This window comes from Dermacentor silvarum, chromosome 4 (genome assembly GCF_013339745.2).
Source record: "Dermacentor silvarum isolate Dsil-2018 chromosome 4, BIME_Dsil_1.4, whole genome shotgun sequence".
Lineage (NCBI taxonomy): Eukaryota > Metazoa > Arthropoda > Arachnida > Ixodida > Ixodidae > Dermacentor > Dermacentor silvarum.
Window position 1 is genome coordinate 49,487,180 of NC_051157.2, and position 12,424 is coordinate 49,499,603.

Below are 12,424 nucleotides of genomic sequence, written 5' to 3' on the forward strand. Positions count from 1 at the left end.
TTCTTCTTTTTGTTTTTTTTATGTGCTAAACCTGTAAAGAAAAAAACAAAGCTGTCGTTTGAACCCACAGAACGAGTGCTAGTACTAATAGAGTCATGGGTGACAGCATAATTGGTGGCATTCAAATTGTGACCTCTGGCTTACAGATGTTTCAGCAACTTTAGCCCTCGTATTTTAAAACTTTGTTCCAGCTCAGTGCTCCAGCTAACAGCCTAAATGAAGGTCCTTGACCTCAAAACTCTAGAGAAAATAGTGGAACGCGCAAGAGCGCCCTAATTAATTTACTGTGTAATGGCTTTTCTATGAATCAAATTTGGTTTTGTTTCCTGTGAGGAGTGTGTGTTGACATCACAACCGAAAAGGTGATCACATGGGAACAGAGCATCACCAAGTTTTGACATTCACTCTGGCTCGCTAGGTTGTCTGTTAAGCTGCTGCACGATAAGAGTAGGAGCATGGGAAATGACTCCACTAGCCAGAGCAACTGCCTGAGCGTTGCAGAGTTCTGCTCACTCGTGACCAATTTCTGCAACATGGCGTCGGAAGCACAAACACCTCCTGGGGAAAGAAAGGCATATTTATATTAAGGGTGCTTTCTTTGGGGGTACGTTAACTCTTTCCCTATTTTGGGGAAAATAGTAGTCTTTTTGTAGGTCACACTGTCTTTTTCTGAAGAAGCTAAGGCATTCAAAATTTTATGCAATAGTATGGGAAAGCAAAGCAGAATAAATCTGCTTTTCAGGTGTAAAACTTTCATTGAGATTTATGTAATAAAAAAAATATAAATTGCCAAAAACAAGATTGTAGAATAAAATTGAACAAAACTTGTAAAGATATGCTTGTATCTGAAAAAGAATAAAATGATAAAAAAAAACTTGAAATATGCAAAATGTTTTGCTAACTAATAGCCGCTATCTACAAAGAAATCAAAATGTTTCCTTGAAAGCTACTTGTGCTACAAAAATTTAACTGGAAGCCATGCACCAGAGCAGTTCCTCGATGTGAAACATAGGGGAACGTTGAAAGTCTTGCAGTAAACTCTTGTTTTCTGCCATGCTTTGCTGTTGTAACATATCTTGCAGTTTCGATATGTCTACTTGTTAGCTGGTTATTGCTGAATGGCTTCAGTTGGTGGAGGAGCACGAACTAGCGGTACATCCTCAAGTTCTGGGTTGATTTTCATTGTCGTCGCTCGCAGAGTCAGTCCAATGAAAAGGCAGCATCCTCCGACTTGCTGCTGCTTGAGCCATCAATAGAATCAGCTGCAGATGGAGTGGAATTAAGAAACCTACAATGTTTCAGAGCGCACACGCCGCTTCCGAAGGCGGCCGTCTTCACAATCAACTCCGACAAGCGCATGCTCGCATCTTTGGAGCCTGTTCAAAAATTGCCACCAAGCAGGGAAGAAATGAACTCCATCAGAAACAGAGTTTAATTGCCTTACTATGCGTCGGCTGGCGCAGTGTGTCCGTGAGCGATGCAGAAGGTCTCGAAAACGGTGTTGAAACTATTGTTAACAGGCTAACAATGCCCAATGGGCGGGGTATGGAAAGAGTTAAACAGCCTTCTTAGCGAAGTGTGTGGCACCGCACACACAGAATACAGGGGTGAACAGGCTCCTTGCGAGCCTTGCATTAGATCGGCGCACCCTACTCCCCATAATGTCTTGCGCATGATTACCAGGGGCTAGCGCGGCGCTGAGGTCATCGTTATGGTTCATTCCACAGTTGAATAATGTGTGCTGAAATGATTCATTAAATGTTAATCAGTTTTAGTTATATTAGCCAAGACATTTTAGTTTATCACCTATTATTAGTGCCATTTCAGGAGCCACCACACTACAAGATACACCAAACTAAACTTTCTGCCACCCAGGAAGGGAGACTAAGGAGCAACACCAAGTCTGCCGAACTATTTTTCTGACTTCATTTGCATCCAATGGTTATCGCTGAATTAAGTGAAGCAAAGTTTTGTTTAATTTTGTGGCCGAACCACAGTGCTGAATATTTTTGGATGTTTGGACCTTTTCTTTTTTCCCAGTAAGAAGAGCTTCTTCAACCTTGCTAGGCTGAATGGTGTTTCTGCAGGAGATATGGTTAATGCTACTGAGCTTTTAGCAAGAAAGCTATTTATCAACAAAACTTGGTTGATGTGCTATCCTCTATGCATTTACTTTCACGATCAAGATAGCCATTCCTTTAACATAATATGAACAGAGCTAGTGCTAGAGTGCTGCATTATTATCTTCACTTGCACAAGTACTGCAGTCTAGCCTCGATAAAAATACAGATATAACAAATTATCACATATAACAAAGAAACAAAATTTACTTACTGATATCCGTATGTAACGAATATATATTTATAATGAATATTGTCGGATACAACGAAGGTATTTTTGTGCCAGATGCGACTGTTTAACAAGGTTTGACAGAAGTGTTACACTACTACTGTCCTGTATTCAACTGCACTGTGGTAACTTCAGATGACTGCAACAGTCTCACGTGGTCATTTTCATTGTCTGGTAAAGCAATTTTTTTTTTTTTACTGGCTGAATCTATGAATTGAGTAGCCCAACAACATGCCTTACTTCATTGTCTGGATTTGTTTTAAACAAGTCAAGAGAGGCTCAAGTACAGTTTGAAAAAACCACCAAATGGTCACTTCATACATAAAGCTGCATACAAAACAGGTTTATTCTCTCATTTCTTTAACCCCCCCCCATATATTTCACCATGAAGGTCAGCTCGGGCATCATTACACTATCGAACATTTTACTGGACGTCGTCGTCATTAGGCTGCTCAGACTTCTCTATAAGTTTCCATTCCTCAGCCTTCTTTAGCGTCTCCTGTGCCAGTTTCTGTGCCTTCTCGCTGCTGGCCGTCCCTTCAATCTGGGTGACGGCCAGAAGGACTTCCAGGACCTTGGAGTCAACGAGCTTCTCTGCCACCTCTCGTGTGGAGTGCACTAGGTTGTGCAGGATGCAGAGGCCACGGTGCTGGAGGCCTTCGTCCTTGTGAGCGGCCAGGCCGCCAAAAATGTCAGCCCAGTCCTTAACCTGCAAGTGCATTTTTCGCAAGTGTCACATACAGTAGGCTCTCGATAATTCAAACTCGAGGGGACCCCAGGATTTTGTTTGAATTATCAGAAGTTAATCATAAATATGACTCGCGGCAACATACCCACTTGTGTTGTAATGTAACATTAACATATATTCAATAATACAGTCGAACCCATCTATAACGAGCTCGATAGTTCCACAAAAAGTGGCAGTTATATCAGCAGTTCGTTATACATGGACTCGCCCTTAAAAGCGCTTAAAAATTAACTGCACGTAAGCTAGCATCAGTAGTTACAATTCAGCAGCACTTTGGTCCGAAAACCAGATTTTCAGTGTCATTTTTGTTCCCGGTGTGTTCCTGCACCTAGCTGCAAATTTCTGTTAGAAACATCCATCTAAAGAACGAAGTTTGGCACTGTGTAGCTCTTTGAAAATGGCACCCGGTTCCGATCACCTGTCATTTCAAAACTGCAAGTGCTGACGCGATTTTTTATTCGAGCTTGCGATATATTTTACTACCAGCAGAACAGGACTGCATTCTGCAGATGGGAGCAATGAATTCTAGTTGTCTGGAAGCGTAAATTTCCTAAACTACTGCGGGATGCCGCCATTCTGTGAAAGTCTCGGACATCATGGTCTCGGCATTGTGACTGCGCAACAGCCACACAAGAGCCGTAAAATTACGTTATTTATGTCGCTTCGGGCGAAAAAAAATGTGATTTTAGAAAGGAAAACGTCACCGCAAACCGTTATCAGCAATCGGCAACGCGTTAACGAAGCACCACCAAACCGGGATTGCCTGACAACGGTGTAGGGTGTGCCAACCACTGACCCTTTGCAACATTGCGTCGCGGCAGCGCGTGGTGCAGCATTCGTGTTGACTCAGCTGCATCACAGGAGAGTCGACAGGAACGTCTGAGCAGCGATTGTTCCCACAGTGGAAAGATAGGTGGTCGTTCCAAATAGTTGAAACAGGTGTAAATGCACATAATGCCGCACGGAAAATTGCACAAAAACGAGAGTGACGCCGTCGTGGCATTGAAAATCTCACCGGTGCATGCCACGCGCCATGCTGTTTATGAGGCATGCGTGCCGCATTCGGTTTGAATTGTTCCAAAGCTTGCTCTTCGCTTTCATGATGGTCGTCAGCGTGCTCTTCGATATCCCATATTTCAGTGCTACTGAAGTCTTCTTAACTCTAGCATCAACTTCTTCTATTGCAGCCAATTTCTCCTTTACGAAAAGAGTTTGATACTTCCCTCGAGGCAGCATGATGCTAACAGTGGCACAGCCGGTGATGGAACGCATGCCAACGCCAAATGCGTTGGCGTGCGTAGTGGCTGAGGGTCACGCGCGTCATTTTCGTACATGCCACATCTTCCATCTCAGTCACCTTGGTGTTTTATATATACAAGGTGTCCCAGCTATCACGCAGCACAATTTAAAAAAAGAGGAACGGCGTTACACAAAGCAAACCTAGTGCGTATTGTTTCCAGTGCAGTGGAGTAGCCGCCAGTAATTTTTTTCGTTGCTGAAATTTAATTAGCTATTTGTAATTAATTATCTAACTCAATAAGTACTGTCCTAATTATCAAAGTGTCGATGAGAAAATTGTAGAGCAACATGAAAAACTCCCGATACAGCTTTCTGTTGCTCAATACGTGCCACATAAATGTGTTTTTCTGAATGTGAAAGGAGCCCGCGAATACACGCAGAATTGCCGCGCGACTGGTCGCTCGAGGCACTTTGCGTGTATTCGCGGGCTTCTTTCACGCTCGGAAAAACACTTTTTTGTAGCACGTAACTGGCAACAAAACTTGAACTCATTGCATACCTGTTATTATTTTGAGATAAAAGCCAGGAGGTCGGCCTGAACTACTAAAGGTACATAGATGTCTTAAGCAAGCAAATGTGTTTGAATCAGTGACCTGGAAAAGCTTTCCAGTGATCACCACCTGCATTAGAAACTTTTTAGAATCATGACACCAAGTTACTGTGCTGAGCTACTTGCTCCAAATGTCTCATTTTTCTAGAACAGTTTAACAAGCAACACCACTAAAAGCTATACAGGAACCACTGAGAACACTGCATGCAACACTTATGACGAATCTACCGAATCATATTCGTAATGCCATCTGACATGATAGCGATTAGCCTGACCTAATCTGTCCAACTGTATGGCTGACTTACCTCCACCACTTTAAGACAGGCTTCAGTGCTGACCGATGTAAGCATGGCCAATGCTCCGGCGGCAGCCAGGGCTGTATCATAGTCTTCATCCTCAAGGCACAACGTGAGGTACTTTACCCGATCACCTTTCTCGTATACCTTGACCACCTGTCAAATTACATTGATTGTAAGGTGTGGTTTTATATTTAAAAAAAAAAAGAGGCACAGTATACACACAATTCAGTTAAACACTCACTTTCAGCTACATGAGATATCTAAAAAGAGAAAAAGCACACTGTTACTCTACTAATACTTCATAAAAAAAGGGCCTTAGAAAGAGATGTGAGCAACATAGTTCTACCAAACAAATCACATGTAATCAATTACTTGTAATCAATTACATTTTTGGTAGTTTTATAATTGATCAGTTACTTTCTTTACTCGCTAGCACGCACTGTAATTCAATCACATTTTTCGGTAATTTATTGCATGTAACCAGTTACGTTATTGACAAGACAAGCTGTAACAGGCAACACAGCTTTGAGCACTTGATTCTCACAGGAACTACAGTAGAATGCCCACAGTCAGGTCACGCAGCAGCCTCACAAATGCACATGTTTAGATGGACAAACACAGCACTTAGTATTTGTTTCATCTTAATGGCAGCTGGCCATGCCTGTATTGTTGCCACCACATTCTGCATCTCGCGATGGTGTTGCTTCTTATACAGCATGAGTGTTATAACGTCCAAACGCTCATGTTCAAATAGTTAAGGCTGCAGTTTTTTTCGTTGATATTGAATAGTTACAGACCTTTGTTGGCTAGTTTCCTTTCCAGGTGGACGTCCTTACATTACACCACCGCCCTTCCCTCTAACGCTCACATCGAGCAAGTTTTTATCATCGCTGCTTATGTTCTCACAAGAAAACGAGGAAAGATGACTGACTAAAATTTTGAAAAGCAATTGCTAGTGAATATAAACAACACCTGAAATGCTGCAGAAGGCATACTGAAAGAGCCAGGCCAGCATGCTCTGTATACTGCGATTGTGCAATGTTAATAACAGTTGGGAGGAAAGTAACATAAAAATGATAATTAATTTTTTGGAAATGCTCATTGACTTTCGTGGATCAGTAATTAGTCATTGTTAACAATTACATTTTTGAATTATGCAACTGTAATTGTAATCAGTTACTTTTTTTTCTGTTTGGTGTACAAGACTGGTCAGCATGCATAACTTTCACTGCAGTCACATTGGTCACTTCAATCATTGCATATGCAATAGCAGGTAGGTATATTATGCCTGCTTAGGCAAGACTCCCTTTTCTGCAAAGTGATGAGTATTTTTATTCTAAAAAAAAAAAAAAACAATGACTACTGTATTTAAAAAATTATTTGCTTGTGTTGTCACACAGTATAACTTCAAAATGAAATTAAATATAAGCATGTAGACACATTTCATGCAGATATTGCAGAAGCGACTTATAAAATGTGCTATCCATGAGCCATCATTAATGCTGCTGTTTTCACTCAAGTTTAATAGCAAATCAATGGTACCGAGTACTTTAAATGATGTGAACCAAAAAAAAATGTGTTCACGTTGTGAAATTTGAATGAAAACAAGGCAATGGCAAGAACAAAAATCTTCGTTAATTTTTTTTTTTTCCAGGACACTGTACTGTGCGAGAAGAATCGGGGGAAGCGAGGAACTTAGCATTTAATCAAGTAACTGCATTGAAAAAATTTTGAAGTAAACTGTAAAGACAGCAAGAAAAGCCTAAAAGAACTGACGTTCTTTCCACTTTATTAAAGCTGTTTTGTAATTGTAGTGCTAAGTTAAGTTTGTCTTTATCTTCACGTCCCTAATAAAGGAAATAAAAGAGGAAGAAAAGACAACTTTCCCAGAAAAGAAAGCTCAACCGGCAGCCTCCGCATGACATGAGCGCATAACTGCCAACCTGCAAACTTTTTAAATCTTAAAAATCCTGCAGCAGACATGTAATTCGAAATGCAACTTAGATGAGCTAGTTGGCTGATGTATTTATGGAACACACTGCCAGCACAAAATCAAATGGGATGCAAAGAGTAGACATAGACGCCACACATGCTAAACTACAACAGACAATTACAGGGCTACATCTGGCAGAAACCTTACCAAGCAGAATGGTTACCACACATGCATGTGCTTTTACTCCATTACTCCATTCGTTTCTTTATGATACCAATAGAAGCAGTGATATATCGACATGTGTACTTGTTTATCTTTTTCAGGTGACCGCTTTTCACTGGCTAATGAATGTTGAATGTTATCGCTAAGCGCAGGATGCGCCTGCATGTATCGGAAGTTTCTCGAAGGTTATCGATGGTTCTATCCGTTGTCTGTTGTCACCAACTTTGCGTGACCTGATTGTATGCATGACGTGAATTGTGTAGTACTTTCTGGAAGACATACGAGCACCAGCAATTATGCTGGAACCTTCGACAAGTCATGTATAAAAGCCGACAGACTTGACCCTCTGATCAGATATCTGACAATCGCCGACTGTGCTAGCCGCTATCGTTTTGCTTTGAGTGTAACCTGTTTTCTGGGCACAGGTTCGCCCAATAAAGAGTTATGCTACTGTTTTATTCACTTTCACTACAGCCTGACAGTATAATGCAATGATCCTCTTCATTTTTGAAGCAAAATGTAAAGACCACTCTTTTCTGCCCTGACTTACTCATGTAGGGCACATGTGTTATGAAACAGCGAGTTAGAATGACATCATCCCTTTTAAATAGTGTGCTTACATGAACTTCACTGCTAATTTCAATTTAAGGTATTGGTGAATGACATCATCCCTTTTAAATAGTGTGCTTACATGAACTTCACTGCTAATTTCAATTTAAGGTATTGGTATAATCAACAATATCTGTCAACAAACAACGTATGGCTTTAGATGTATGTAATGCCACTTCCGTCTGCTTGACTAGCAACAGTGTAACATTGCTGTTTTAGGCCTACGAACTACCAGATTGGCAACCGATGTATAGGACACCAGTAATCTATCATTTGACCTTAGTGATTTACATGAGGTCGGAAAAAAATGTAATTATTAAAGAACCCTACACAGACATATGTCAATCTGAGCGACTGATACATCAAATTTTTACATTGCAGCCAAGCTGTACAAGTTAGTTTTCACACTCTTCACCAAAAGTGCTAGGGGCTTGTTTGCCTGGCTGTTCTAATGATTCACCAACAACACAGCCTACGCATTCTCATTGACGCCATGGTCATGCGGCTCTTGTGGGGTTCCCATGCAAATTGCTTTGCTGTACCATGCCGTCAGCCTTCAGTGCCACAACCGAACAAAATCGTGGCTGACCACCAAGGTTGAGCCGGTAAGACGCAATGTGAGGAACAAAAACTACTCATTAGAGGCTAAAAAAGGAAATGCTCAAAGAAGTTGTCTGTTTGAGTGAAGTGTACGCCAGGTAATTCTTATTTTATTATCATTGATAATCAGGCTTCAAAGCAAAAATTTGAGACTCCAAAGCAAGTTGCATTGCTGGCTGTTTCCTTAATTTGAATTGGATACCGGGCATGCTTTCCCGCACTGCTCAGAACATGAATCAAGATAACCCCACTGATGGAAAAATTGCCTATCGTAGTGGTTAAAACGAGCCATGTATTTCTCATTAAACGTTAATTTATACTTTTAGTTCTTCACTAAAAGTAGCAAAAAATGACCTTTTCCGCCCCACGCAGAAAAAAGATGAAGATGCTTAAGAGGTCTATCACGTGACCTTCTGTTAGTGTACACGGTTCCTGGTCTTTTTTATCGGTATTGAAATACGGTATACTTTTGTTGGTTATAAGTTTTTTTTCTAACTTACAATGTGCAGATAGGCCTTCGTTTGTAGTGAGTAGAAAAGTGGCGCGACGTTTGAATTCGCTTTAGATGAGTTGGCTTGGCTTGTCTATCGCCAGAATAACAATAAGGGGGGGCCAGCCAGCCATGACATAGGTGTGTACTAGTGCAAAAACGCAGTACAATAACACCTTATTAATTTGATTCTCGTTATACTCAGAAAATCGAATAATTTGGACTCATTCTCTGGTGGGATGCAAAGAGTAGACATAGACGCCTTGCAACATCGAAGCGGCAGAGTCCGCATCGCCATAGTCATCAGCGGAAATCGTACATGAATGACGGTAACGCCAGAACACGTTGTGCCTATTTGTGCCTTTAAAGCCTTTATTCTTGCGTCTACCGCCACGCATAACACCACGTTGGCTGCGTACTTTCATAATTGCGTAGTCGCCATCCATGATCGCGTCAATAGCGGCCATGGTTTCTTCCGCAGCGGTTGTGGCAAACAGTTGTTTCGTTTTGACTCGGTACGCACTTCGGCCGCTGGCCTGAAAACTGCGTAGTCGCCATCCATGATCCCTTTGATAGCGACCACAGTTTCGTCCACAGTTGTTGCAGCGAACGGTAGTTTCGTTCTGACTTGGTGCGTGCGTTGGCCGCGTGCCTTCAGCACCATAAAGTCGCCGTTCATAATCATGTCGATAGTGGCTGCAGTTTCCACCGCAGCGGTTGTGCCAAACAGTTGTTTCGTTTTGACTCGGTGCAAAGCTGTCGAGGATGAAGAGCACCGGCTACATCGTGATGAACGGACGATCTGTTGGCGATCAGCTCATTGGGGAAAAAATAATCAGATGTGCATGCGGTAGTGCAAAGCGTGTCGCAAATGAAGGCGCGCGCTAGAGCCGTGCTGCGAAGGAAGTTGCAAGGCCTTGATCGCCACTACGAAAGCCAATGAGTCACAAGATGACGAGAATTGCAGATTCCGCACTGCTTTTGTGCAAAAAAGCAACAGGCTTTGCTCATTCATTCAATAAGTAAAAGCATGTTGACATAGTAAGCATTTGGTGAATTTTTTTCTGGATACCCTTGATAATTCGGCATTCGGTTAATTCGGACATTTTCTTTGGTCCCGTGAAATCCGAATTAACGAGGTTTTACTTACAAATATAAGAAAGGGCTGTACGACAATGCAAATTTATTCTACCAGCTTTTTAGTTTCAAAAGTGGTTGAAAAGGTTGAAATGCAGGTGGTTAACCACAGTTGCACTCAATCTTGTGAAAGCAGAAAGATGGGTGGCTTTCACAATTTGCGAGGCGGGCTATCGGCATCACTCTCAGTTCTCAGCATTGCTGGAGGAGGGACTTTTTAGAGGCTGCTCAGATCGAAATATACTGCTTACAAAATATCCACGTGCTTTTTGAAGTAACCGCTGCCGGTGTAAACGCTACCTAAGATGAGCTTTTTGTTGCAACATAAAAATCTAGGTCCTTAAAAATCAGTTGTCAGTCCCTTTAACAGGTTTGCTATAAAAGTGATAGGCTACATCCTCATTAATGAATGTGAGTTGCTCATGAATCTAGTTAGATTTGATGTAAGGCAGGAGCCGTCACTTCCATGTGGGTTGCCATGTTTGTTGAACCGAATCTTTTGGGACAAACTTGGGGCAGCTAACTATATATGAAAAATAGCATGCCCAATGCAAGCCCCAAATGCCATTTGCAACTTTGAAATGTGCAGTGCAAACAATGAAATATCTCGGGACTCCTACTCTGAACTGTCTAGTATTCAAAGCTACCACTTCTCAGTGACAACACGCACGCACACACACAGAAATCCCATGACCCAATATCACATGAACGAATAATTTGCGTAGGAATACAATTGACTTGCCTCTTCACTTTGCATCAAATTCAGGATGCACTGGACACCAGCTCGTTTGAGCATGACATGGTCTTCATAACAATAGTTCTCTATTGTTGTAATGCCTCCATCCTTGATCATGCGGGCCCTTTGGAGATACAACATGGGTTTGTGTTAGGAGATTCCACCACACAAACAAGACCTCTATTCCTACGCCCCATCATATCAATGCAACAGTGCCTTTCCCTCTTGCTATACTGAGGCTCCACAGAGACATGTCCGTAAATATTTCCCATATTACTCAGTTGTCCGTGTCTACTCCTATCACATCAGTCTAGGACTATGAAGCACAAGGCAGTGACAAAAGTATTGTGTGCTTTTTCAAAAGCTATTGCTCATATTTTTATTAGCCTCTACAGCTCTCTGGTTTGATACAACATGGAATGCCCCCCCCCCCCCACTGAACAAAACAAAACCATCCAAAACAGCAGGGTTTTTCCTACTTGAGAGCACTTCTTACATTCTTTTAAGGGGATACATGAGCACGCATTGTAAAATTATTTAATCAACAAGACTGCATGCATGCAGTAGCTGCTCTGTTAACTTGGTCACTGAATTCACAACAGCCAGACATTCCAAGGCCCCATTATAGGTAGCAAAATGTCCAAAGCTCCTAGAAATGCTCCTAACACAGTATAGGAAGTTATAGGGCCAGCTTGCCGTGCTCATACAGCAGTGTGATTTTACTCCAGCTTAAGCGGTTTCTAGGATACATGCCCAAGAATCTCAAACAAGTGGCCTGTGGCCCCCATAACATTTGTACTCTTCCCTCATATGCTGCAGTTGAAGGCATGCAACACACAGAGTGTACGACAGCTTTCACTAACAATACAATCAGTTTGACAATGAGCCCGAATACATTACCCACAAGGACACAGCCAAGTCAAGATCACAAAAGAATAGCCGTTAAGAACTTAATCATAATTTTGCTAATGGAACTCTAGCTGCTGACCAGGCTTTCTAGTTTGGCTATGGCTGCGAGATAGACGCAGTCGATTGTCCTCCAGCCTCTTTTCTACAGACAAGCACAAGATGAATAAAAGTCATAGGAAGAAGGGCTATGTAGGCGGAAGAACCAGTTTTAATTGCGAGGCTTACCTGACACTCTCACTGACTGTCGCGAGATTCGTGAGTGCCATCAGGGCTTCAAAGCCCTGCAAAGCTGAGCATTCTGGGTGCAGCAGGGACATAAGGGGCCGCACCACCTCTACAGCCTGTGCAAGAAAAGTGGCAATGCCTAAGGTAGCAACAAACTTCCAATTGGTACTGGTTAGAAGCATGCAGCATGTGTGCCAACTGCATCAACTGTAGTGTTGACACGAGTCACTAGTTGACCGATGCCAGTCACAGTTCACCGATACGTGAACTGCTCGTCGTTACCACAATGTACATAATGATATACACATGTGTACACAA

The 12,424-nt window shown here is 42.0% G+C and overlaps 1 protein-coding gene across 1 annotated transcript in view; it reads right to left on the reverse strand.

The window, feature by feature from the left end:
- Positions 1-2,671: 2,671 nt before the first annotated feature.
- The window catches only part of LOC119449986 (protein unc-45 homolog B), a 39,121-nt gene continuing 29,368 nt past the window's right edge, over positions 2,672-12,424 (reverse strand). The window contains exons 17-20 of the mRNA XM_037713311.2: positions 12,107-12,222; positions 10,979-11,096; positions 5,252-5,398; positions 2,672-3,058 (exon numbers count right to left, since the gene is read on the reverse strand). Of these exons, the coding sequence (XP_037569239.1) occupies positions 2,774-3,058; positions 5,252-5,398; positions 10,979-11,096; positions 12,107-12,222 (666 nt within the window). The 3' untranslated portion in view covers positions 2,672-2,773. The remainder of the gene's footprint in view (positions 3,059-5,251; positions 5,399-10,978; positions 11,097-12,106; positions 12,223-12,424) is intronic.